Source organism: Topomyia yanbarensis, chromosome 2 (genome assembly GCF_030247195.1).
Source record: "Topomyia yanbarensis strain Yona2022 chromosome 2, ASM3024719v1, whole genome shotgun sequence".
NCBI classification, from domain to species: Eukaryota; Metazoa; Arthropoda; class Insecta; order Diptera; family Culicidae; genus Topomyia; species Topomyia yanbarensis.
In genome coordinates this window covers 86,714,491-86,742,376 of record NC_080671.1, presented here as the reverse complement: position 1 = coordinate 86,742,376, position 27,886 = coordinate 86,714,491, and the positions used below count along the sequence as shown (strand labels likewise).

Here is a 27,886-nt window from a genome sequence, read left to right as displayed (position 1 = left end):
TTCAATGCACGTTTCGATGCAATCACGTGCCCTCCGACGTCGATCTGCATCCGTTGAACCGATCTTCAGTTGCTGACCAACAACACCTCCGTCTTGTGGTGAGCTATTTGCAGCTTGACCCCGTTCATCCAGCTCTCGATCGCGTCTATTGTCTCCATCACCGACACCTCCACTTCTTCGAGTGTCTCACCCATCACCGTTAGTGACACGTCGTCCGCGAAACCTACGATTTTCACTTTCCTAGGCAGCTGCAGCGTTAAGACCCCATCGTACATCCCGTTTCAAAGGGGGGTTGGACCGAGAATGGAGCCCTGAGGAACGCCCGCTGTGACACGCAATGACTTCTATCCTTCGCTCGTCTCGTACAGCAGCACTCTGCTCTGAAAGTAGCTCTTCAGGATCTGGCATAGATAGTCGGGAACCCTCATTCTATGCAGCGCTGCAGCGATGGCTTCCCAGTTGGCACTGTTGAACGCGTTCTTAACATCTATCGTGAGCACAGCACAGTATCGATCTCCTCTTCGCTTCTGTTTAGATGACTTCTCAGCACTCTCGAGCACTATCCGAATTGCATCCACTGTCGATGCTCCTTTGCGGAAACCGAACTGCATCTTGGACAGTCCGCGCTCACCTTCCGTGAATTTCGTCAACCTGTTAAGAATGATCCTTTCCAGGAGTTTTCCGAGTGTATCCAGCGGCATATGGGCCTGTACGAGGTCGGGTCGCTAGGTGGCTTTCCTGGCTTCGGCAGCAACACCAGCTTCTGGACCTTCCACATTTCGGGGAAGTTGCCTTCATTTAGGCACTTCTGCATCACTATCCTGATCATGTCCGGATATGCCAGGATCGCAGCTTTCAGTACTACGTTTGGTGTTCCATCCGGACCAGGAGCTTTCTTTGATTTTAGGCGCTTCGATGCTTCTGCTAGCTGGTCGTTAGTCACTTGCCGATCCGTGCTTGTTCCTTCTTCTTCGCCGTACGGTGTCGGTGGCCATATAGTTGGATCGTGCTTCGGGAAAAGACCCTCGATGATTATCTTCAACTTGCTCGGACACATTTCGGCTGGCGTCGTCGGACCCTTCATTTTCGCCATCACGACTCGGTATGCGTCACCCCAGGGATTGGCGTCTACTTCTCGGCATAGCTCCTTATGGCACTCTGACTTGCTAAGTCTGATCTCCCGTTTTAAAGCGGCCCTAGCTTCCCAAAACGCTGCCTTACGCTCTTCTCTATCTGGTTCCGACTTTGCTCTTTGGGCCCGCCTTCTGGCTCTGAGACAAGCAGCGCTTAACGTACTAAGCGTCTCGTTCCACCAGTAAGCTGGACGCCGTTTGTTGCGTGGTTCGTTTTCGCGGCATTGTGGCGTCACAAGCCGCCACAATCCTTCTTGTTAGGTCAGCCGCATCCACGTTCTCGGTCCCGCCGTTCGGCCGAAGTGCCTCAACAAAGAGGTCTTTGTTGAAGGTTTTCGCCTCTTCTGCCTTTCGTTCACCGGTCACCCTTCTCTGTACTGCCGCGGGGTTCCGTTGACCGATACGGTAGCGAATCTCCTGGTGGTCACTATGCGTATACGTTTCGCATACTCTCCAATTCATGTTCGTCGTCAATGAGGAACTGCAGAATGTGACGTCGATGATAGACTCCCTCCCGTCTCTCCGAAATGTGCTAACAGAGCCTTCATTGCACAATCGTACGTCTAACTTCGCTAGAGTTTCCTGCAGGATTCACCCTCTTGTGTTGGTTACTCTACTGCCCCATTCCACAGCCCATGCGTTGCAGTCACCACCAATGACTACCGGCTTCCGATCGATCAACTGCTCGGTTAACTGCTCCAGCATTAGGCTGAACTACTCTACTGTCCACCTTGGGGGAGCGTAGCAGCTACATACGAAGATGCCGTTGATTTTGGCTATCACGAAACCCTCGTATGAACGTTCTACCACTTCTTGGATGGGGAATCTTCCCATTACTTGTATCACAGCGGTTCCTGATCTATCCGCCACCCAGTTACCGTTATTAGGGGGGACTTGATAAGGCTCGGCGATCAAAGCGACATCGCACATAGTTTCTGTCGTAGACTGTCACAACAGTTGCTGTGCGGTATCACAGTGATTCAGGTTTATCTGGGTCACCTCCATCACCGTTGGCCTGCAGTCGCCTTCTTGTAGGCTGGGCATTTAAAGCCACCCGTCTGATGGTCGTTTCCTTCCGCTGGGGTGCAAAGCAAGCACATCGGTCTCTGCGTGTGCATTTCCAGCACATCCCGGATCTGTCCGGGCCTTTGCAAGCCCCTGCTAAATGTCCAAAGCCTAAACATTTGAAGCATTTCTCCGCTTGTTTATTTACTCGTGGGGCGGCTCTCAGTAGGCATCTCGACCATCCAACTGTAACTTTACCTACCTCCAGCGCCTTGTCTGCAGCGGTTACCGGTAAACGCAAGGCAGAGCTACTAGTCGTAGTATTCTTAAGCTCGAGGAGCATCTCATTTTTTGGGTACGCCTGACTCTTAACACGTTTTCCCCCAAATCTTTCAGCTCCGGGTCCTCTCTGACCTTTTTGAGCAGTGCTGCGTACGTAGTCTCGTCATTTGCTTTGACGAGCACGGCTTCTCCCTTAGGCGCCTTCTGACGAGCAGAGGGTTCTGATTTCCTCTTCTGCTCCCCTTTTCGCTCCTCCTTCTTTTTTTGCTGTTTCCCGCGTTTCTCCTTCCGACCTACAACGGTACTCCAGCTTTCACCCTTCGGTAGCAACAGCGTCCTCGAGCGTCTGCCTCTTTGACCCGCCTGGTCTTTCGTTTTCTGGCGAGGATCTTGTCCTCTTTGGAGTTATGGGAGCTGGCGTGTTCTTCACTCCAATCTGCCTCTCCTTACCCTGTTTCGGAGGGGCTAGGAGGATAGTGGCCTTAGCCAACGCCGATGCTCGCTCAGCTGAATCTGCCCTCTGCGTTGCCGTATCGTACTCTTTCACGGCAGATAGTAGCGCCTTCCGGATTTTGATGACCATCTCCTTAATGTCTTTGTGGACATTGTTTCTCGTGTCCACGAACTTGTGGAGCTCCTCCACCAAGTGCCTCGCTACCACTACCTTTGGCGTTTGTGGGGTGTAACTCATTCCGCTCTGCTCCGGCTGTTTTTGTTGCTGCTGTTGCTTCGGTTTTCCCTCCTCCTGCTCTTGCTGGATGACTTCAGCTACTATTGGTGGTGGTGACCTCACCAACCCACCTCTGGCAAACGGATTCACCGTGCCTGCTCCATTTATATCGGTTGCTTGTTTTTTCTCCATTTTATTGGGTCCCAACTCCGGGCCGCTATCTCCACTCGCTGCACATAGTCGCCTCTCGCGACCCCATGATTATCTATGCTGCCAAAAAGCAGCAGTGAGGTCATGCAAGGATTGACACTATCCTTCATGGGGAGTAGTGTTCAGAGCCGGATCGGCGTAAATCGGGAATGCTTCAACCGAACCTAGTACCACCAACCAAATGATGGCGAGTTTCGAACGTACCCGGAGACCTGCCAGGGTTTTGTTGGGACGGAGGCAGCCATGCTGTTAGCCCACTCGCCATTTCAAGTCGGTGTCATCCTTCCTTACTCAGGGAGTAGAACAGCATGCCTGTCAGCCCAAAGTCGCCATCCTATTCGTCATCCGTGTCCTGTCCGTTGACGTTCGCCATGGCCAGTATACCATAATCAGGATGTTACTGGCGTCGATCCTGATGTGCCGGTTGGCACTCCGGTTGGGCTAGAGTGCTTTTATTGCCTAGATCTTAGATTATTGGAATCTTAGGATCTTAGCAGAAGCGGCACAGACTCGCTTCGTCGGAGCTGCTTTCGGAGTTATGCCTTTTTTAGAGGTTTAGAAGAGCCCAATCTGAGCCCCACCATATCCTAGCAAAGCTCCCCAACTCGCAGCAGGGCCGTGGGGGGGGGGGGGGTTCGTTAGGCCCCTAGACTCCTGTCCTTCCTGTCCCTGCTGCCCCACATGTATGTATGTATATATGTGTGTGTATGTGCGGATTTGTTAACAAAATGTCCACATCGGTTTCTCGGAGATGGCTGAACCGATTTTTACAAACTAAGATTCAAATGAAAGGTATAATATTCCCATAGGTTGCTATTCAATTTCATTTTCAACCGACATCTTGTTCTGGATTACGAGTTGGTTACAAAACAAAATTTGTTGATTTGTCCACATCGGTTTCTCGGAATTTTTTGAATCGATTTGGCAAACTTGATTTTAAATGAAAGGTCCATCAGCTGCTGTTGAATTTTGTGTGGATCTGAGTTCTGGTTCCTGAATTACAGGGTGATACGTACGATCACGCAGCAAATCCCGATTCTAACGAATTCTGCGATGAATGTAAAAGCGGTGAAATTTTTTCCAAAATGTGAACACAACTGTTGAATTTGTAGATCTAGGTCACCAACAGTCATTCAAAGTCTCTTTGGCCACACTGGCCACCATCGACGGATCCGGAAGCATACAAATTCAGAATAACGGTTGTATTGGTTTCTCGAAAATGGCTAGACCGATTTGATCAACTTAGTCTCAAATGAAAGGTGTTGCGTCCCCGGAAACTGATAATAAATTCCATCTCCATCCAACTTCCGGCTCCGGAGTTACGGGTTGTGGAGTGCGATCACATAGAAAACTCCGATTCAAACCGATACCGCGATGAATGCAAAAAGGTGCTCTTATATATACTTACCAAGTTTAATAAGAATGAGACATTTCCATAATGTTATATTGTACGAACCAGCTATTAAATCATAGTTTGTAGAAATGAGAAAGGCACAATTGCACCTCTAGGTGGATTAAAACAGGTTTTGTTGGAAGAAACTGAAATAGTGCATACGTCTAGGAACAGATAACTCTAGGAATGTATAACAAATTTGCATTAAATTAGAAAAAATGCATTTAATTTCCCTTTTGGCTTCAACTTTGCACTCCCTCGCAGAAAAATTTGTTTAACTAACGTCCTACGCTGATCCACTTTGTTCGACGTTTCGTTTAATGTAGGGCTAAGTTTTTTGTAGGGTTTTGACGTCTTACACGCAACGCAAAATACATTATGAATTGCTATTTTAATGTAAAGGAATGTATTTAATTTTGATTTTTAAAAATGCATCACAAGTGATCTACCCCTATAAGGCCTATAGGCCAAAAAGAATAGGGAAAGAGACGAATAGTGAAAATCAGTCAAAACGGCAACACTCCCTTTATGATGATTTCAACACTAGAATTTTGGCAACCGCTTCCACAGGCAGCACTTTAAATGACTCCTATTATATTTTGAAAACAAACCGTATGTCGATCGTTGGATTTGTTTATCAAACGATGCGCATTTCGAAACAAAGACATAAAATAATTTTAAAGCTTGTTTTTACTCATACATATACTCTAGAATGCACCTCACAATCACGATTGAACCAAATTCTGACGAAAATTGAAATTTCTTTCTTGATAGATGTACAATACTTATCTCCTCCAACTGAAGCGTGAGTAATGTTTATTTACATTGCACGATTGGTCTGCTCCAAGAGGATGACATGACGTCATATTGGCGTAGTCAACATAAAAAACTTTGTTTGCATCAAAATAAACGAAATTTGTCTAAATACAAACAAGGAGCACTTTTGTTTGCATCAAATTAGAGAAAGTGTGCATTGTTTTCTATTATTTACTGCTACTGCTGTTTGTTGGTGACATTTCAAGCGATTTTGACGTTGTCATACTAATCCCCATTGATCGGTGGAAAAACGATGTTGCCAATTGTCAAACTCTGTATGTAGAGATAGGGACGCCAGTTACCTGGTCTGCTCAATAAGGTATTTTTGGCTTCACACTATTCGTCTCAGTCTTTCGACATAGATTTTTCATTAGGGCTTAAATCGCAAATGTAAACAAACTGCGTTTTCCCTATTATGGCATTATGCGACTAAAATACTACAAGATTGAGTTGAAAATTAGTTAAAATAGTTTATAGATCGATTTATAATTAAAGAAAACCAAACGGCGAAACATTCATTTTCTTCGAGGTTTCGACTTAGGCCCTTCTTCTCATATGGAATATAAAGGCTAAACTTACATTTTTTGACAGAACCGGGCGTACGGTTATTATTCACAAAATTATTCTTTAAATGGCGGTTCTATTATATAAATGATAAGCAATATCTACTATGATCATGTCTACTCAATAGTTGTTGAACATAAACATTCGAATATTTCGATATTTTCATGAAATTTGAAGAAAAAATGCCCGCGCCCTTTCATTTACATTGGGTTTCTATGCGCCCATTTGCTGAGCCCTATTAAAAAGTATACTGTCAAGCTCGCCCATTTACCCAGCCCTACCCAGCAAGACAGAGTCAGTTTAGCCCAGCCCCCTGTCAAGGACGACGTCTCTGTACAGCCAGCATCACTGCCATGAAAATCAAAACATTTATTTTGAATCGAATGATTAAAAGCTGTAATTAGTTACTAAATGTTGATTTTCTGAATAATATGGTATTAAATCATCCCACAAGATGCAAAACGTCATGTGGAATGCTTGAATATCGTGTATAGTGCCGAATATAATTCTTTGTTTGGGGCTTTATAGCTATAACGCCCCATATATGATGGTCGCTGTCAAACTCCATATGATGGTATAGGGTTGCCAGGAGGCTGTTTTCAGTAACACAGAGACACAGATTTTTAAACGGACCGCGCACAGATTTTTCAAAATATCACCTGGCATCCCTGCTTCGCTAATCTATTTGTGTACACGGTAAAAAATCCTCAGGTTGATGGAAAGTGATTTGCAGTTGATTTCTCGACAAACATACGATTACGGCCTAAAAGCCAACTGTCAAAATCCACTTTGAATGGAAATTCCAGACAAACCGCTACTAGTCGAACACAGTTCACAAGAGTTTATGAAAGAGAAAAAATTTCTCTTTCGTTTACTACCAACATTTATGATTGGCGTGTAACGGTTTGTCCGGAATTTCCAATCAAAGTGGATTTTGACAGTTGGCTTTTAGGCCGTAATCATATGTTTGTCGAGATTTCGCACTACCCCGGTCAAACCATTCGGAATTTGATTCGGAATCCTGAATGGAGTCATTATGGATTCCAAATCAAATGCAACAACCGATTCTGAGTCGGAATCGGTTGTTGCATTTCATTTGGAATCCATAATGACTCCATTCAGAAATCCGAACCGGTTCCGGAATGAGTTTAACTGGGACTTGTCCAACATTTCAATGCGATGTGTCAATCTGTTGGAATGGATCATTTCAAAGCACTACGAAATCAACAGCAAATCACTTCCATTTGAAATGTGTTGCACATTGCTTCTAATAGATCATGCATTTAACTATATACGTATTCCTTACGGTATATCCCATTATGGATAACCTGGAGAACAAAATAATTACATAATAACCACAAGTAAAATATACAATACTCACGTTCTACATTACTTTGGAAATGCAAGTTTTCCATTTTTGCTCCTATTTCCGAGCATACGTTTGTAGTCGATTAAAGTCTTTAGTGTTTTGACACTTTTAACACTTGTAATTAAAGATGGAACCACTCAAATTCAATAGATTAGTACAGTGGTGCGAATTCAACAAATATTCATTTCAATTTAAAGATCATTTCTATTAAATAGCTTTCAAAGACCAGGTCATTCTGATACGAGTTATAAATCCTTAGAAAATCACCTTAGAAAATAACCGTGTAGTGTCTGTAGTCCAGGTGATGTTGGTTACAAAATATTTGCGTCGCCTGAAAGTAAATAAATAATAGCTCGAAATAACCGTCGTTAGAAGCAGAATAATATTGCGTGACATTTATTATCAATTACATAATAAGGTATATAAATACAATACGTTTCAGTTATTACAATACATGTAAAATATCACTGAAGATTCATCCAACATAGGCGCAGTTTCAATTGTTTGGTACTAACTTCTTTTATATTTTTCAAGGTTGCACTCCTGAGTTTGATTCACCGGCACTAGAAATGGACCGAAAAAACATGCTGAAACTACTGATTGGAACCGTGGTAACGTTGCACATAAGCTTTTACTTTATCAAACCTTTAATCCTACCCCAAGCCCAAAATCGAGCAGAAAATAATTCTGAAACTAGACCTGACTACTGGAAACCGTAAGTTTTCTTACATACCTGTATTTCAATTTAAAATAAAAACAAATATATTCCTAAAGGAAACTGTGATAACTAGCAAAACCATTAATAGAACAATGCTTCTTGATAAGCGGTAGGTTATATATTCATTTGAGTTTTCAAACAATATAGCTTCGAAATGACCCCTGGTAAACGATAAAAAGCAGCAATCATTCGGGTGTTTTATTTAAATTCGGGTGGGAGTTTGAAAAACGTTTTGTTTTTCAAACTCCCACCCTAAATAATTGATCCCCGAAAATCGAGATACGGGTTATATGCGAAAAAAATGTTACGATGACCGACTGTATAGTGAATGTTAACCGATCTGGGTTCATCGTTTATTTTGGCGATGGAGGTATTCCGCTCTATGTTTCCATCGCAACTGCTGGGATCGGATCCGTCGGTTCGTTTGGGGGTTGTGGCTGATCATCGTCGGCCGGTGGTTGTCCGCCACTGGACGAAGCCTGAATTCCACCTCCCCCACCACGTCGCACAATATTGGTCAAGTATTGAGCATTATCGTTCTCTTCCAGTATGTGGAAATTTTCGTCTTTCCCAACAATTGCAATCGAAATGTTCTGAAATATAAGAAACATGAAACAATACAAACATACCATAAGTCTTTTCAATATCTACCTTGTTGTTCAGTTCCACCTCATTGGGTAAAGTATCCTGTAACGCTTGAACACCGTGACGAATTAATTCCTCCTTGCTACAATCAGGAAACTGACTTAAATGCTTCTCTAGATAGGTTCTAGCGCTTTGCGAACGGGATCCAATGGACATTGCTTTACAATCGAAAAAGTTAGCGCTTGGGCAAGTTTGATAGATATGCGGACCTTGGTCATCGTATCCAGCCACCAACAGTCCGACACCGTACGGACGCCTATCGTACCGCTGAGTGCAAACCTGCATTTTATTGCCTAAATTGGCAATCAACCGACCCACTGGATAGTGATCGTCGTAAGAATATTTGTAATTGAGACACTCTTGACGCATGTAGCGGCTCAATATACGCGCATCGGCAGTAATGCCGGCAATAGAAATGCCTAGGTGGTCATCTATCGGAATGATTTTCTTCTGATACGATGACAATTCAGAAGAGGCTCGTTTCAGTGCGATAAGAACCGCATAATCCTTGTTTTTGAGACCAACTGTGGCCGAACCGAGTTTGACCGCCTCCATAGCGTACTCGACTTGATGCAGCCGGCCTTGTGGGCTCCACACAGTAACATCGCTGTCATACTGGTTCCGAAACTGAAACGAGGTTAGGAAACGATGATTGTACAATAAAGAAAACAAATTATGGAAGGAATCAACGATACAGATCCCGTAATTTACAATAGATCAGATATTATTACAACAATTAAAGTTAATAGTGAAAACCTTACCATTTTTTAATATTTTTTTTAGAGTTGCTGTGTCACTTCCAAAAAAATACTATGCGTTTCTTTCCCGTTCGTCGGTGTTAATACGTGTATGAAGATCACTGTGAACAGCTTGTAATATTGACAAAGCAATGACAAACCAAACAACAGACTACACGCAACCGTAAAATAACCTACAGAATAAGTTCTTTTCAACTTAAATTTAGGAGCTGTGCGTCGCTTTCGCACTTATTAGTGTTGTCAAAAACAAAACGAGAGATTCGACTAAGTCGAGGTCTTCCGTGTAGTAAGGTACTTTTAAGTTGTTTGGGGTATACTCAAAATTAGGTAAATTCAACTTAAATTTAAGTAAATTAATCTCAAGGTTGAGTTATTATTTTTTCCGTAGTTAAATGGAAACTACCTTCAATACGGTTTACCTAATTTCACCTTCCTGCACGATACCACGAGATTGAGTCAAAAGTACTGAATTTTAGGTAGATTTTCGGTTGCGTGTAGATATGAATAGAAAGGTGGCAACATTCAACTTTTTGGAGTGCGACAGGTAAAACTCATTCCTGAAGCGGTTCAAAATAATGAATGGATTCCCTCTAAGAACGGTTGGTTTCAAAATTGTCCAATGAAGGACGTTCGTGGGACCAATTTGGACAACGTCCAAATAACCGTTCAACGAACGTCCATCGATGGACCCGTGTTGAACGATTTTGAAACAATTTTTTGGACGTCTCAGTGGGTTATTCTGCTCAGACGCAATAACCCAGTTAAAGGCTAGTTTACAGTTCGGAAAACGTGTCACGGGATTTGGGTCCTTGTGTATTTTAAATGGAGCTCGGGATTTCAAATCCCGTGACGGGAATTGAGTCTACACAAAAATGACAGTTTTCCTGAAGTGTAAACCCAACCGCGGGAAACATCACGGGATTTTAAAACTCTCCACACAGAAATCCGGCCGGGAACAATTCAACATAAATTGTTTCCGACGGGGAAAATAGTATTTTTAGAAGGTTTGCAATTTGCTGCAAGTTGGATACTGTTTGTATTTTTAAGAAGCAGCAGAGTTTTTGGTTTGACAGTTTGGAGAGATCTCGGCGGGAAATTTACCCTGATCAAATCCCGACGCAAATCCCGTTCGAAATCCCGTGATCCATTTCCCGAACTGTGAACTAGCCTTAAAGGCTAGTTTACAGTTCGGGAAATGGTCACGGGATTTCGCACGGGATTTGCGTCGGGATTTGATCAGGGAAAATTTCCCGCCGAGATCTCGCCAAACTGTCAAACCAAAAACTCTGCTGCTTCTTAAAAATACAAACATTATCAAACTTGCAGCGAATTGCAAACCTTATAAAACTACTATTTTCCCCGTCGGAAACAATTTGTGTTGAATTGTTCCCGGCCGGATTTCTGTGTGGAGAGTTTTAAAATCCCGTGATGTTTCCCGCGGTTGGGTTTACACTTCAGGAAAACTGTCATTTTTGTGTAGACTCATTTCCCGTCACGGGATTTGAAATCCCGAGCTCCATTTAAAATACATAGGGACCCAAATCCCGTGACACGTTTTCCGAACTGTAAACTAGCCTTAAACTAGAGCACTCTAGTTAGAGTGCGGCCAAGACGCGTTTGACGTATCCAAACGAGCAGAAATCTGACGTATTTCTATTGTGAATACGTCAAATTTCATGTTCGTTTGGATACGTCATGGCCTCTTGGCCACACTCTAACTAGACTGCTCTAACCCGCTCGGACGTGCCTGGCAGAATTCCCTCCAGATAGCCGGCAGCGAAATAAAAAGTCTGGTAGAATTTCTGGGGGTCTGGCTGGCAGAGCGCTACCCAGCCGGCCGGCTCAAATGTAACAACCATTTCTGGCAGAATTTTTCGCCTTACGGTTATTAACGTTTTTTCTGCCGGATTTCTGCCAGGCACGCACCGGCAGGACCGGTTTTGCACCGCTTCAGGTTTTGCTTGTATTTTTTCTTAATTTTTTTTTAAATTTCATGTAAATTTATAATAAAAACTTGTCTGGAGACATGAAATCCATATTACTTACCATGTTTGATACCGAAATCTTTGTTTCTTCCTATTTTTTCATCTGCCAAAACTATCCTTCTTGGAAAATGTAAATATGGGGAAAATGAAACAACGATAAACAAAACAGAACCGGTGAGGCGAATCTGCCTGCCATGACTGGAAGGAGTATAGTTGAATTCTGGCAGCGCCATTTTGATAATTTTGACAGCTGCCGGAATCCTGACAGATTTTTACTGGCTGCCCGTTTTTCTACCAAAAGGGAAGTTAAACTCATTCCGGAACCGGTTCAGAATCGGTTGTTGCATTTGATTTGGAATCCATACTGACTCCATTCAGGATTCCGAATCAAATTGCGTATGGTTTGACCGGAAACCCGGTCAACTCATTCGGAAAACGATTCAGAATCCTGAATGGATTCAGTACGGATTCCGAGACCGATTGTGCCGGAAACTATTATTGCATCTGGGCTGCGAAATTCATACTGAATCCATTGAGGATTTCGAACCGATTCCTTCCACTCAAAAAAGGCGGACGGACATCGTCGTCTCCCTCTAACACGCAGAAGAATCAAGCCTTTTTGAATCAACAAAACCTTTAGTTGAATTTCAAATTTGACGAATGACTGTTTCAAACTTGCTCTTTTTGACTGAACTGAATGGATTTGACACACAGAGACACAAAAATCTCGATCCGGATAATCCGGTGACCGGTCACAGTTTTTTTTTTGTTCCCAGAAAACAGATAGAAATCGAAAATTATACGCATATCACTCCCATCACGATCTAGGCAAATGACATTTATTATTCCTGTTACAAAAGTGCGCTTCGACAGCTCTCAGCAGACTTCTGGCTACATCAAAATGGAAAGTGGATGCGTTCGTCATCAGAGTTGAAAATAATCGCAGCACTATTTTTGACGGCTGAGATTGAAACTGATGCGACTCGTGATGAATAGAAGAAATATTCATTCAAACATTCGTGTTTAGTAACTGAATTTTGTACAATAATATTCATTTCACTAAATATCTAGGTAAATTAATTATTCATTTATTTGTTTTTTACGTAAGTGTCAATACCATATTTAAGACTTTAACTAACGGAGAAAACCGATCGAAATGGCAAGTGAAGCGGAAGCAATTATATGAAAAAAATCCCCCAGAGGCGATATTCGAATCCGCAATCTTCAAGACTCCGGTCCAATGTACTAACCCTTTTGCTATTTCTGGGATATGATGACGTTCCAGAAAGAACATATGATATCGTACTAGCGACGGTGATCCTACCCTGCCTGCAAAACTAGATCACACACAACCGCAGCTAGCACCCAACATTTGATCTACAGAATTTCTTTGCTAGATACCAAGGCCCGGGTTTCTATTTTCGTTGTGAAGTATGTTTACTATTGTTCAATATAATACCTAAGAGAAGAGAAGACAATCGCGTAACCAATTTGATCCAGTCCTAACCTCAATATTGAACCAGCTTCTGATTGGTCGTTTTGCCAGTCAAGAGCGTTTATAATATTTTCAAACGGTATGAATTTATTTTGAGTACTTTTCATACACATGAACATTTCATGCAAATTGAATAAATACCCTGAATGACGATATAACTACGTGTATTGTCAAGAAAGACACGAATAAACATAAAATTCAATTTTTAAATGCAGCTAGTATTGTGAATTCTTGACAGAGGGTCAATATTTGAGGTACAATTATTTTCAGCAATTGTGAAAAACATGCAAATGCAATCTGGCAACGATAGATGCTTGTTGTCTTTGGCATTACGGCAGGGCCTGGTAGATAAAATTAAGAAGAGCAAGAAGCCTATTATCGTTTCTTCTCTTAGGATAATACAGACCCAGACTAGCGGAGAGAAAAACAGTAAAACTAGCAACTATGAGTGCAAATAACTGGCATCATGGGAGCTTCCTTACACTGAAATAAAAATATGCATAGTTAGCATACTTTTTATTCCCGTCTCTTTTCTTCTGCTGTGATTTTTATGCATTTTCATGCATATACTTCTAGTAAGCATTCAGGTTGGACAGAGAATGCGCAAAATTCGCAAACGAAAAAATCAGTTTTTTCCCACACCGTATGTCAGATCTTCATAAAAATCAATCAGCGTATGTAGAATGTTGTTACAGTACTGCTGATTGATTTTTATGAAGATCTGACATACGGTGTGGAAAAAAACTGGTTTTTTCGTTTGCGGATTTTACCCTTTCTCTGTCCAACCTTCAATGAGTGGATAGAACGAATATGTCCAATGCATAAAATTTACAACAAAAGAAACGAGAGGCAGATAGAAAAGTATGCTACACGGTTAAATAAAACAACCTGCAGAATAAGTTCTTTTAACTTACTTTTGAGTTGTGCGTCGCTTTCGCACTTATTAGTGTTGTCAAAAACAAAACGAGAGATTCGACTCAGTCGAGGTCTTCCGTGGAGGAAGGTAGTTTTGAGTTGTATGGGGTATACTCAAAATTAGGTAAATTCAACTTAAATTTGAGTATAAAAAACCTATCAATGCGTTGTAATTTTTGCCGTGGTTAAATGGAAACTACCTTCAACGCGGTTTACCTAATTTTAACTTCCCCACGATTCCACGAGATTGAGTCAAAGGATCTCAATTTTCGGTAGTTTTTCGTATCCGTGTATCGATGCATAAATAAAATAAATCTGCGTGTACAGACGCTTTATACATAGACTAGCGAAGTGTCAAAAATTGCAGCCAAACGGACTGTCTAAACAGAGACTCTGGTCTAAAAGTGCTGCCAAACGAACATGAGACATGGGTTTTGAGAGGGGAAGTACAAGATCAGAAACCTGGCGAATGACTGTTTCAAACGTAAATGGGCGTTTTTCGAAAGCATGTATTTGGTTTAGTTCAACAAATACTTCTGTTTACATTTTAAATAAAAACATTGTTGAATAAAAAAAAAATTAAATCTAACTGATCCCTTTGTTAAAACCAACAGAATCTTTGTTTAATTTCAACTAAATTTGACTTGTTCTCTCCTATGGTTAATACAAAAGATTTGTTTCTGTTTCTTCGAACTTGTTTGTTCGGTTAAACTTATCATGATTTTGTTGTTTCAAACGAAATATTTGTTGAACCTATTGAAATACCAACAAATGAGTTTGTTCGTAATTTCAAGCAACAGCATTGATTGAATCAAACCCGAATCTTGTTTGTCACTATATCAAACGGGAAAATTGTTATTTAAAACCAAAATTTATTTATTTTTACTATTTTTTTTCTGCGAGTTGAATGCTTACTAGAAGTATATGCATGGAAATACATAAAAATCACAGCAAAAGAAGAGACGTGAATAGAAAGTATGCTAACTATGCATATTTTTTTCTCAGTGTAATACAGGTATCTCCTTTTGTTTACATTTGCTATTTAGGCCCTTTTGTCGGTTAACGATCGATATGCTATACGGCATCGAAAAAAATTATTTAATATTTAATATTACCTGACGGCTGGCATCCCTGGCAGTGCCACTTTAGTTCTTGCTCTTGAACTTGATCGCAAATTCAGAGTTGATTAACCTGATTCACGTATCACAAGCACGTGCCTTTGTGGAACATCTAATTTTAGTAACTATAACCAAATCGAAAGTGATTAAATGCAGATGGAACCCTTTAGCTCTTCGCTTTGTATGCGGGACGACTTTCAGTGTCGTCTCTGCTTGTCCTCAGCGGACAGTAACCTACAGCAACTTTTTCCTTCTGGCGTAAACAACATTGCTAATGAGCGCCTGAGTCGCATCTACGAATGTCTGGAGATTCACGTAAGTGTTTCTGTAAAATGTTTATTGATTTGCAAGGAGTACGCTTATTCGATTTGTTCACAGGTTTCATTCCTGGAAGATTTCTGGTCCGTTATTTGCACGGAGTGCACTGAAAAGATTGATTCTTTCTACACTTTTAAAAAGCAATGCCAGTCAAATAACAGTTATCTTCGTCGTAAACGTAGCAGTGCTGGAGCAGAGTTTGAAAGAATTCAGTGTACTCCAGACATTGACAAAATTGTTGACTGTGAGGAATCTATCGCAGAGCCGGATAATGGAACTTTGCTTAACCAAACACGTGAAATTTTCTTCCCTGGAAAGATGGGATCTACCACTCATCTGGTTCAGGATGTGAAGCGCTTGGACAAAGAAGTGCAGACTTGCAGTGAAAGTACAAGTGAAACTTTCTGTGGGTTTCCGGTAAGGCATTTAGGTTTTATGGGTTAAGGGTCTTCTACTTTCGGGTCCAAATTGCGAGCGTATGTTATACGATGAATTGCGCAAAAACTATTGTAATTGTAAATTTATTAGCTTACGATACCCTGTTGGTTACATTTGTATACCTCAGGTCAAGGAAGAACTTCATAAGTTCTTTTGTTGGGCTCTTTTTTGCATTTTTTCATTTTAGGTGTGTTTTCTTATTACCTTAAAATGTATTTTCTCAGAATTCGTGTTTTTCTAAAAATTTGGAGGTAATTGTGAAGCTTAGCGACTTTGGTAAACGAAGTCTATTTTGGATGCTTTTTTGCCAAAATGATATTATTTGTCCCAAGTAAACCGAATACGCGAGCGAACATCGGATTTTTTTTTTACCAAAGTTGGTTAAAGTCTTCTCCAAATTATTTGGAATACTGGGGATTTAACATTGAAAATCAACCTAAAGTCATTTATCTAAAAATTAATAAAACTTTTTTTTGTTAAAATCTTTAAGGTCAAGACATAAAAAACCATTAAAAGATTTACAAACTAGAAATAAAAAAATACGAGTCTGATGAAAAAATGCATCTTAGTATTATGTCATTTGTTTAGTTTTTCGTAAACCACCGTCAAAAATCTTGAAACTAGAAAATCCGCCTAAAAACATTTTTATTTCTAGCTTGAAAGCTATTCACGTCGTTCACCCAGAATATTTATCAAAAACTCGATCAAGGAAGCGTTTGAGCGCCAGCAACCTGCTGCAGCGTTGATAAATCAAAAACCAGAATGTCGGGTATCAATTGAAATGTTGTACATAAAACCGGAGGCTGCATCCAATATTGAAAAGGCGGATTTAACGCCGCAACTACCAAAGTTACGCTTCAATCCTATGTCAACTAAAAAGAAAGCCACACTATATTTTGAAGGTTTTCAGTACAGCAGACCGAAATTAAGTCATAATGGAAACACCGTATGGTCATGCTGTTTGGTATATTGTCCCGCAAGGCTTGAGAAGGATCCCAGAGGTGCGATATCAGTTGACGCAAAACTACACAAACACCGGCCTCAGGTAATTCGCGAAGGTGTCATTTTCAACAGCAAACACCGTAGAAATGTGCGCTTCGTTCTGGTTAAAACGAGCGGAAGACTAACATTTATCTACAACGATGCGTACCTTTATCGATTCGATGAGGCTGTGTCCAGCACAAAGAGCGTGTGGTTATGCCAAGAAGATGGATGCAAATCGTTTGTGAACATATTGGGCGATTTTCATCGTATCGTGTGTATGTATAAACATAATCATCGCGAAGGAAAAGTGGTTTTTAGGCGAAACGAGAGTAAATGTTCAGAGAGGGTAAATGTTAAAATTATAGTTGTACTAAATGGAATGTGTAACTTATGTTAGTATACTTACAGGGAAAAGGTCTTGGTTGCGGCACCACACAAAAATTAGCCAATGCTTCAGATCCGAAGGGAGTTGCAGTGTAAGGTGATGGTTTCTGAGTTGCAGCTTGTAAAGTTTCCAGAAAACTACAACTTGGCGAATTAATAATTCATTATTACTGCTTTTATTTTTGTGTTTTGATGAAACATTTTTAGCTACCTTTGTTACTGTTCGGATGAACCAGAAACTATATTTTTGTAGCAGCACTATCAGCAGCAGCTCAAAAATTAAATAGTATCCTCGTTCTTCCAATGTCGAATCTTTCCTGATTTCACCTTCTCCTTTTCTCTCCTGCTACTCCTTCGGTTTGCTTGTCGTCCGACTCAGCGAACAACGACAGATATTCGGGTGGCGCGATAAAATATTCAGCAGATTTAATCTCCTCTGAGTCTCTTCTTGCTGCACTATCAATTTGCTAGCCGTCCAAATTCACGTACGGCGACAGTAGTACAGAGAGTAGACTGCTCTACAACTAAATCTTCGAATTTTTACTTTACTTAAACTTAATTTTTCGCAATAAAAAAGATTATTCTCCGACTATTTTCCTCACGCACAATTTCTTAGTTTGTTTTGATTCAACTTTTTTTTTCTTTTTCTTTCCTCACATGACAGCGTTTCCTCACTATTTCACCTTTGCGAGTGGTCTCACTTGACATGGGTTCGGCTGTCTTGCCGACTGCGGTATTACCGACTGCCTACAGTGACTGCCCAGCGGTGTCAACATACCCCAGCCCGTAACATCCGGAAATTTCTCCGGAATTCCCGGATTTACCATCCTGAATCTCCAACACCGCCAAATTCACCACCGCACGCCTATGCACCTTCCCATCCGCAGTTCTTACATCCGCTTGACGAATCCTTCCATCCGCTCCTCTGACTACTTCTTGTATTCTTCCTCGTACCCAGTTCTTCCTATTCTTCCCATCAACAACGAACACTAAATCTCCAACTTGCAATGGCTTTCGATCTTCTATCCACTTTGGTCGATGATTCAGAGTTGGTAGATATTCCTTCGACCAACGTTCCCACAATCTGTTGGCGAGATACTGGGACCGCTTGTAATTATTTCGTAGAGCATCTGCGATGCCCACAGAGTCTCCCATTCGCACGTCCGCACTCGTCACCGTTCCACGGAGAAAATGGTTGGGGGTTATAGCTTCTTCCTCGGCTGATTCTTGTGGGATATATGTCAATGGACGAGTGTTAATGATATCCTCAGCTTCAGCCAACGTTGTTGAAAGGATCTCGTCCGTTAGCTTTTGGCCATCATCTAGCACACGCAGAGCCTCTTTGATGGATCGCACCATCCGTTCCCAAACACCGCCCATATGTGGTGTCCCAGGAGGATTGAAGAGCCATGCGGTAGCAGTCGATGAGACCTTTTCAGCGCACTCACTGTTAATCTTTTCCATCGCTTTCTTCATCACTATGTCTGCCCCATGGAAACAGGTAGCATTGTCCGAAAAAATTTGTTCCGGAGCTCCTCGCTTGCATGCAAATCGTCGGATAGCCATCAAGCAAGATTGCGTAGTCAAGCTGTGAACTATCTCCAGGTGTACGGCCCTTATCGCCATGCACGTGAAGACAGCGATCCACCTCTTCTCTTTCCTACGCCCCACCGTGACCTCGACAGGACCCAGGTAATCAACACCCACTGCATTAAAGGGACGCAAGTGAGGGGTGATGCGTTGAACCGGCAGTGGTGCCATCATAGGAATGCGAGGTACACAGCGATTCACCTTGCACCACACGCATTCTTTTGTCACTTGCTGTATTGCAGCGCGAGCATTTGGTATCCAAAACTTCTGCCGCAATTCGTTGAAAACGGTTTCTCGATTCGCATGGCCGTGCTTCTCGTGGAAATGCAGGATCAACTTTTTTGTTATTTCGTGCTTCCTGGACAGAATTATCGGATACCTTTTGTCGAACGGGATTGACTCGTTCTTTTCCAGCCTGCCTCGTACTCTCAACACACCCTCTGCATCAAGCACCGGCGACAACTTGTAGAGGCAACTAGATTTTTCAATTTTTGCAAGTGGCAGATCTGGTTTATGCTGCAGGTTTTTCATCAACGCACTCATCTCGTCCGGAAAGCTGTCAAATTGCACCTGCTTCCACAGAATGGTTTCGGCCTCTCTCAGTTCCTCCTGCTGAAGTGGCTTCTGAACAGTCAAGTACTCAGCCTTTATGTGTCTGTGCTGGATTTTCGTGGCCTTGGATGTAACGGTTGGTAACCCGGCTTTCTTACGCTGAATGTTGGCAATAAAGCGCACTGCCGTTGCAGTCACTCTAACCAGCTTTACCCATCGAGAAACAGCTGCAGCGTCGACCACCACATGATATAGCACGACTCCTCGTGCTTCTTCATTCGTCTCATCTATTCGCCCAGTGCATGGCCACTGATCGCGCGATTGATACAGAAAATACGAACCGTTCTTCCATTCCGCATCATTCTGTAATGGTGGACCACGGCCCCATTTGGTGAGAACATCTGCAGCGTTTTGCTTTGATGGCACCCAGTACCAGTCTACCAATCTCGTCAAGTCCAGAATCTCCCCAACTCTGAATGCGACGAACTGTTTGTACCCGTGCGTATCGGAATGCAGCCAGGAAAGAACTGTTCGTGAATCGGTCCAAAGAAAGGTGCGTGCGATCTGTAAATTATGTGACGATAGAATCGTTTGACTCATCCTGGCCCCAAGAACCGCAGCCATCAACTCCAACCGAGGGATCGATTGTCTCTTAAGCGGAGCCACCTTTGCGCGGGACATGACCAGGCTACACTGTACCGATCCGTTCACGATAGCACGCAGATATGCAACACAGCCGTAGGCATGCTCGCTCGCATCCGTAAAAATGTGCAATTCAAGCGAGTCGACCGAGGTCGATACAGCATCCCCTAAATAGCATCGCGGGATTCGCAAGGCTTCTACCTGCGGCAACAAGTCGGTCCACTGTTTCCACTTTAACCAAGCCTTGTCGTCGATTAGTTGGTCCCATTCACAACCGTTTCGCAACAAGTGTTGAATGATTACTTTACCATGAATTGTAAAGGGAGATAGCAAACCCAGTGGATCGAAAAACCCCATCACACAACTCAATACTATCCGCTTCGTCGGTCGCTCACCGTCGTACAGGTACGCTTTTATATCCTCACGGTGTTTTATGTTGAACGCAAATACATCCCGTTCCGGATCCCAGAATACTCCTAGCACACGCTCGCTACATGCCTGTTTATCTTGGTTAAAGAGTACCGGTTCCATTGGTTTCTCCTCTCCCAGAGCTGACAGAAATTGCGGTGAGTTCGACACCCAATTGCGAATCTCAAACCCGGCTTGTTTATGGATGTGACTCACCTGCTTTGCACGTTCTACGGCTTCTTCGACGGTGTCAACACTGTCGAAATAGTCATCGACATAATGCCGATTGATAATTGCCCCCGCAGCTTCCGGATATTGTGCCGCATGCTCTTCTGCATTTCGGTTCTTGATGTATTGCGCCGACGCCGGAGAGCACGTCGACCCAAACGTGGCGACGTCCATCACGTACACTTTCGGTGGCTCACTACTATTATCCCGGAAGAGGAAACGTTGTGCTTGCTTGTCCCCGGGAATAATTTTCAGCTGGTGATACATCTCTCGGATATCCCCGCCAAAGGCAATCCTTCGTTGGCGGAACCCAATGATCACCGACACCAATGGCACGAGTAGATCGGGTCCCTTCAACAACATTGAATTTAGTGAAACTCCTTGCACAGTTGCAGCAGCATCCCATACTATTCGGACCTTGTTGGGTTTTTTTGGGTTCAACACAATATTGAGAGGAAGATACCACACTTTGTCACATTCGGTGCCAACCAGTTCTGATTCTGTGGCTAGATGAGCATATCCATTCTCCAGGTACCTTTTAATCTGATCCCGGATGTTTTGGTACAATTCCGGTGATTTCTCCAACTTTCTTTCTAGCTGCTTCGTCCGCTTGAGAGCCATGGGATAGCTATCCGGAAAATGCACGTCGTCCATCTTCCAGAGAAGTCCGGTCTCAAAACGATTACCCACGCGTTTCGTGGTTCGCTCTAATATCGAACGAGCCCTTTGGTCTTCAACCGATTCCTGCTGTACACTCACCACCGATTCTTCTAACGCATAGTGACTCTTTAGAAGGTCATGAATCGCTTCATTGGATACCTCTTGATGATACCCTAGATAGCTTCCTGTCAGCGCTGAATCTGCTTGTCTCGGTCCGTAAATTGTCCAGCCGAGCTTGCAGCGAACTGCGATCGGCTCATTTGTAGTTCCGGCTTTCGCTTCTATCGGGGCAAACGAATGGATATTGTTAAGCCCTATTAATATTTCCGGACGGCCATCATACGATGAGATTGCCAGGCCTCGTATGTGTTCGTATTTCGCCGACAATTCTTCGGCATTCAACGTTTGATGAGGCAGCAGCATCCTCTCGACCGTACGAACAGAATGAAGCAAGAACTTGTCACGGCTTGTCCCACCAACCGCCGAAGTCCATACGCTCATCCGCCTAGAGCTTTTCTCCACACGTGTGACGTCTGCCGTCCACTTGATGGTGAGTTTCTCCTGCACGCCTACAAGTCCCAAACGATTTGCCAGTTTGTTCTCGATCAAAGTAACTGATGCTCCCTCATCCAGAAAGGCAAGTACTGTCACTGATCTTCCTCCGCAATGTACCTGCACCGGAACCATCCGAAACAGCACCGTGCTGCTCGAGAGAATGTGTGCGCTCATGCCGACCACGCTTGTGACTGGATGAACTAGTGGATTGTGCAGCTCCCTACAGTCACCCACATTGCAACGAATCTTAAAACGACACTGACCACCGTGTTCGTTGAGGCAAACTTTGCACAGCTTCCATCTTGTCACTACTTTCATGCGATCGCCGTACGACAAGTCCTTGAAGTCTTGGCAGAATCGCACACGATGGTCAGTTCGATGACACACCTTGCACGGCTTTTGCTGCGCCCGATTGGACCCGTCAGCGCTGGAACACTCTACCTCGGAGTGGCTATAGAGTGCTGCCTTCTCCTTCGGTTTGCTTCTTCCACTCGTACCTGCGGCAAACCTAGCATCCGGTTTGTACTCGAAAGTGACATTCGCCTCACAAGCATCTGCCACGATTCTCGAAATAAAATCCGTAAACGTTCGAAGTGTAACTGGATTCTTCTTTCGCTTATACTGCACCCATTGACGCTTTTCCCCGTCCGGAAGTTTGTCGACCAAGTCTTGGATGAGAATCGGATTCACCAAGTGGAGCGTGAGTTCCGCTGCTTCCAAGTGTTCGCACAGTTGCTCGACCGCATTGCCGAACGGTATGAAACTGGCTAGCTTTTCAGCTTTTGGTGGCTCGAGCCTGCGTACCTTTTCAAGGTGGCTTTGCAGCAACTGTTCTGGGCGTCCATAAAGCTGGCGGAGTTTTGCGATTACTCGTGGGACCGACTTTGGAAGAAGAAGCTGGCCTCGGACGGACTCCAGTGCTGAACCCTTTAGACAGTCTTGAAGTCTCACCAGATTTTCCACATCAGAATATCCACAGGCTTCATTGGATGCTTGATAGGCGCCGAAAAAGAGAGGCCACTCTTCTGGTTTCCCCGAGAATGTTGGAAGCTTCTTTGTAAGCCCACTTCTCGCAGCCAATTGAGCCCTGCTTGGTCCGGCACGCTGTTGCCCCAGCCCGTATGGAGTTGTATCAACTATTGGCCTCCGGTTTCTTTCGCCGTTTTCGTCGTCACAGCCCTCGTCGCCGTCTGTAATATCGGACCGATTTTCTTCATCATTGGTGCCCTCGGCGTTCTGTGCAAACATCTTCAGATTAACTTCCGTCAATTTGCCGAACGCCGGAGGACGCAACGGGGTAGATTTTCCGCCGGATGCTCCGGAAAATCCTTCTTGGGGATCAGCGACCGATTTTGTTTTCTGTCCGCTGTTCACCATTAGCGCTTCCTTCAACTGTTCCTCTACGAAGGACATCTGATCCTGATGGATCTCTTCCATCTTCCTTATGTGGCAAAGATGTTCCTTCTTCTCCTGCAGTTCCCTTTGATGTTGAAGGCGTTTTTCCTCGATCTCCCGTTCACGAAGCTCTCGGTCTTTCTGCAGCTCCTTTTCGCGCAGCTCACCGTCTAAACGCATCCTTCTTTCCTTCAAAGCGTTCTTCATTTCAATCTCCTTTTCCCGCAACAAACATTCCGCATCCATTTCCTCCTCCAAACGCTTCGCTTCCATTGCTCTGATTTTTGCAGCAACGGATGGAGGCAAGGTCGGAGGTTGACGCTCGAGGGATTTCGCGCTCGATCGGTCCGATTCCTCCGTATTCTTCTTCGAACGGTTTGCCTTCTTCTGCTTCTGGTAAGATTGGGAAACTGCTTGGCAACCATCTTCGGAACAGAACCATTTCGTGTCCTTTTTTGTCGCCACAGTAACTTCCACGCAACGGGAGTGATACCAGCGCTCACAGCTGTCACAGGCAATCATCTCCTCGTTCTGCGTTGATACCTTCCCGCAAGCTTCACACGGAGTCATAGTGAAATCCATGTTCGATTCGCTCATCGTGATTGAGGTTATCCGAAATCTCGATATTTAATTTTTGAGTTTGTTTTTTTTTGTAGCAGCACTATCAGCAGCAGCTCAAAAACTGCAAATTAAGTTATTTATTATAGCTTTAATTATTTTTATAACAAACTTACTTAAATAACGGTTAATTTTTGAGTTTGTTCGGATGAACCAGAAACTATATTTTTGTAGCAGCACTATCAGCAGCAGCTCAAAAATTAAATAGTATCCTCGTTCTTCCAATGTCGAATCTTTCCTGATTTCACCTTCTCCTTTTCTCTCCTGCTACTCCTTCGGTTTGCTTGTCGTCCGACTCAGCGAACGACGACAGATATTCGGGTGGCGCGATAAAATATTCAGCAGATTTAATCTCCTCTGAGCCTCTTCTTGCTGCACTATCAATTTGCTAGCCGTCCAAATTCACGTACGGCGACAGTAGTACAGAGAGTAGACTGCTCTACAACTAAATCTTCGAATTTTTACTTTACTTAAACTTAATTTTTCGCAATAAAAAAGATTATTCTCCGACTATTTTCCTCACGCACAATTTCTTAGTTTGTTTTGATTCAACCTTTTTTTTCCTTTTTCTTTCCTCACATGACAGCGTTTCCTCACTATTTCACCTTTGCGAGTGGTCTCACTTGACATGGGTTCGGCTGTCTTGCCGACTGCGGTATTACCGACTGCCTACAGTGACTGCCCAGCGGTGTCAACAGTTACTAATTTGTCTTATTACTGATACTCCCTGTTGCTCTGTACGGTAAAGAGGAATAGGCGTTGCAGAAAGCAGACTGTTGAGGCGATATAGTAGAACATGTTGAATGTCGCAGACCCAATAAGCGCGAGCTGTATCAAGTAGATAAACATGCTGACATTGAAAGGCTGATAAAAAACCGGCAGACTGCAATGGGCTGGACATGTAGTGCGAATGCTGGAAGAGAGCCCAGCTAAATTTTTTTTTATTTCGTTTCTTAAGGTTTTAACCTTAAGGTCATTCGCCTCTTCGGGTTAGGAAAATCTCTTATGAAAAATTTCTAACCCTATGTGCGGGGTCGGGACTCGAACCCAGGTGCGCTGCGTACAAGGCAATCTTTTTACCAACTACGCTACGCCCACCCCTTCCCAGCTAAAGTTATGCTCAGCAGGGAGAAGTCGTCGACTTCACGGTAGACCCCCCGCTCGCTGACAGTGTACGATCGAGGGAGATCTGCATGCGGCAGGCGTTCATGGGTATCGCCGGCCCTAGTTCGAGTAACCTGGAAATTTAAAATACATTCGATCATGATTCGAAGTATCCGGATCGTTCGGCCACTATGAGGATGATCATGATTAGACAAATGGCGCCGTCTCGTTGTATATCAAGCAATATGAAATACTTTCTCCAATTTGTTTATGTTGCAATACATTCTGTTTTGTAGAAGCTTTGAGCGATATTGGGTTTTGAGTGCAATAAGTAATTTTTAAAGCTTTAAACATATTGTGTGTATATGTTTTCAATTTATGTGATTCGTTCTAGTGATCTCATAGGCAACTTGTCGTATATTCAATTTCCGTGACCTGTACGATCGTAGCACTAGCCCTGCCATTATCCTGTGGACAAAGAGTTGGGACCGAAATCTGTCAAAACAGAGGGCTAAATTCCAAAGCAGGTATGCTTTGCTTTTGTCAATTGGCTCAAAACGTTGACACAACTGAACCGTGGGTCTTTTATGTTTTTACAATATTTAGAAATGGAAAATAACACTGAAAATGCGTCTATCAGGTTTGATTGACGCAGTTTGCTGTTGCGTGTTAAGATCCTCTTGTTTGGCGGTAAAGCATTAGGTGCGTTGTTCGCCGCAGCTTGGGGGTCATTCAATCGAACACAAAGTAGCGCTATTGGTTAGAACTGCCGGGAAACCACAAATCGGGTTTCGGGAGAAATTCCGCCGCCGGGGAACTCTCCGACGGTGTAGATTAGGTCCGTCGCCGGGGATCAGATGAGTAGTATGCGATATAGCACCGGGTTCGGGTCGTCGGGGCGCCAGTGAACCGGACGTCAGGCTTCACCGGAATCGCCGGACCGTCCTCGACACCAGGATTACCATATTCACAGATTTTTCTGTAATGTCACAGATTCTTTTTCACAGATGACAAATTTTTGGCATTTTGATAAAAATTTCACAGATTTTTGGAAATATTGTGATTTTTCACCGATTTTTTGGAAATTTATCACAGATTTTCACAGATTTTTTTCCTGTTTTAGTCATAATAGATGGTAAAAAGATTTTTTTGACCGAAACACAGATTTCAATGTGGCATCCCTGCTCGACACCCTACCGGTTAGCTCGTGAGTAGGCTAGATCCACCGTCGGGGATTAGACCGAGTAGACCGTGTCGAATAGCTAGCAGTGGTTCGTTGGGGCGCCATTGAACCGGAAGCTACGCTTCACCCGGAATCGCTGGATGGACCTCAGCACCTACTGGCTGGCCCGTTGACTAGGCTAGATCCACCGCCGGGGACTAGACCGAGTAGATGAAGCGGGGAGCTAAATGGCGCACAGAAAGGTACACCGGTGTCGGGAGCAATCCACCGCCGGGGAATTCACGATAGGGCCGCAGTGGACTACCCGACAGAATTGTGAAGAAAAGGAGTGCTAATTACCTCACGAAACAAACCCCGGTACCGAGAGAAATTCCGTTGCCGGGGAACTCTCAGTCGGAGTAGGATAATGTCCGAGTGATCTCGATAAAGCTGTGAGCTAAATGGCTCAAGGAATCGGGTATCGGTGTCGGGGAAAATTCCTCCGTCGGAGAACTATCGATCGGAAAAGGGTGAGTTCATCGTTGGGGACTATCCAAGTAGATCGTGATAAGGCCGAGAGCTGAATGACTCACGGAAACATGAGCTAAATGGCTCAATGAATCAGCACCTAAACGGCCCACGGGGCTGAGCGCTCAACGGCGATGTAATAGATGGAAACAAGAAGCAAGAGAAGAGTCGAGAGTTAAATCAAAGCTCATAGGTCGAGCCACTCCATGAAACAAGCGAGGCTCCGAGATAGAGCAGAAGAAAAAGGTGCAACGAGAGCACAACGAACCACCCCCCCCCCCTCCACGAAGTAATACGATGATACACTACAGGCCAGGCTTTTGAAGCTAACCTAATATATAAAAAACACGTACGGCGAAGAAGAAGGAACAAACACGGACCGGCTAGTGACTAACAAAGAGCTAGCAGAAGCATCGAAGCGCCTAAAATCAAAGAAAGCCACTGGTCCGGATGGAACACCAAACGTGGTACTGCGATCCTGGCATATCAGGACATGTTCAGGATAGTGCTGCAGAAGTGCCTAAATGAAGGCAACTTCCCTGAAATGTGCAAGATCCAGAAGCTGGTGTTGCTGCCAAAGCCAGGGAAGCCACCTGGCGATCTGGCCTCGTACAGGCCCATATTCCTGCTGGATACACTCGGAAAACTCCTAGAAAGGATCATTGACAGGTTGACGAAATTCACGGAAGGTGAGCGCGGACTGTCTAAGATGCAGTTCGGTTTCCGCAAAGGAGCATCGACAGTGGATGCAATTCGGACAGTGCTCGAGAGTGTTGAGAAGTCATCTAAACAGAAGCGAAGAGGAGATCGATACTGCGCTGTGGTCACGATAGATGTGAAAAACGCGTTCAACAGTGCCAGCTGGGAAGCCATTGCTGCAGCGCTGCATAGAATGAGGGTTCCCGACATTCAGAGCAGAGTGCTGCTGTACGAGACGAGCGAATGGCAGAAGTCAATGCGAGTCACAGCAGGTGTCTATTCTCGGCCGAACTCTTTGGAACGGGATGTACGATGGGGTCTTAGCACTGCGGCTACCCAGGAAAGTGGAAATTGTGGGTTTCGCGGACGACGTGTCACTAACGGTGATTGGTGAGACACTGGAAGAAGTGGAGGTGAGCGGTTCAGCGAAAACAGATGGACGTCGGAGGGCACGTGATTGCATCGAAGCGTGCACTGAAGCAATTGGGAGTGATAATCGACGACCGGTTGAGCTTCAACAACACGAGACGTCTGCTATCTACTGT

At 43.8% G+C, this 27,886-nt stretch overlaps 3 protein-coding genes and 1 long non-coding RNA gene across 4 annotated transcripts; 2 read left to right on the top strand and 2 right to left on the bottom strand.

The window, feature by feature from the left end:
• The first annotated feature begins 7,724 nt into the window (after positions 1-7,724).
• LOC131678747 (uncharacterized) lies at positions 7,725-8,285 on the top strand. Its single transcript, XR_009303727.1, has 2 exons — positions 7,725-7,860; positions 7,977-8,285. It is a non-coding gene; the product is annotated as an uncharacterized LOC131678747 (long non-coding RNA).
• On the bottom strand, positions 8,257-9,685 carry LOC131678746 (proteasome subunit alpha type-1). The gene is made up of 3 exons (XM_058959032.1): positions 9,567-9,685; positions 8,812-9,432; positions 8,257-8,753 (listed from the first exon to the last, which is right to left on the bottom strand). Exons 1-3 carry the CDS (start codon positions 9,567-9,569, stop codon positions 8,541-8,543), a joined length of 837 nt encoding a protein of 278 aa, XP_058815015.1. The 5' UTR covers positions 9,570-9,685; the 3' UTR covers positions 8,257-8,540.
• Positions 9,686-15,088: 5,403 nt separating this feature from the next.
• On the top strand, positions 15,089-17,419 carry LOC131678744 (uncharacterized). Its single transcript, XM_058959030.1, has 4 exons — positions 15,089-15,391; positions 15,455-15,811; positions 16,488-17,162; positions 17,225-17,419. The coding sequence occupies exons 1-4, from the start codon at positions 15,227-15,229 to the stop codon at positions 17,294-17,296; spliced, it is 1,269 nt and encodes a 422-aa protein (XP_058815013.1). The 5' UTR covers positions 15,089-15,226; the 3' UTR covers positions 17,297-17,419.
• On the bottom strand, positions 17,223-23,827 carry LOC131679572 (uncharacterized). The gene is made up of 2 exons (XM_058960311.1): positions 17,412-23,827; positions 17,223-17,344 (listed from the first exon to the last, which is right to left on the bottom strand). Exon 1 carries the CDS (start codon positions 23,825-23,827, stop codon positions 17,948-17,950), a length of 5,880 nt encoding a protein of 1,959 aa, XP_058816294.1. The 3' UTR covers positions 17,223-17,344; positions 17,412-17,947.
• Between the last annotated feature and the right edge of the window lie 4,059 nt (positions 23,828-27,886).

What these genes read in the sequence shown, in the direction of transcription:
- LOC131678746 (XM_058959032.1), bottom strand. An exon ending in AGGTGGAACTGAACAACAAG is followed by an intron (nt 8,754 to 8,811) that starts GTAGATATTGAA and finishes CTTATATTTCAG; the next exon opens with AACATTTCGATTGCAATTGT.
- LOC131678744 (XM_058959030.1), top strand. Translation starts at nt 15,227, where the DNA reads ATGCAGATGGAACCCTTTAGCTCTTCGCTTTGTATGCGGGACGACTTT. An exon ending in AAACTTTCTGTGGGTTTCCG is followed by an intron (nt 15,812 to 16,487) that starts GTAAGGCATTTA and finishes TTTTATTTCTAG; the next exon opens with CTTGAAAGCTATTCACGTCG. An exon ending in AGAGTAAATGTTCAGAGAGG is followed by an intron (nt 17,163 to 17,224) that starts GTAAATGTTAAA and finishes GTATACTTACAG; the next exon opens with GGAAAAGGTCTTGGTTGCGG.
- LOC131679572 (XM_058960311.1), bottom strand. Translation starts at nt 23,827, where the DNA reads ATGAGCGAATCGAACATGGATTTCACTATGACTCCGTGTGAAGCTTGC.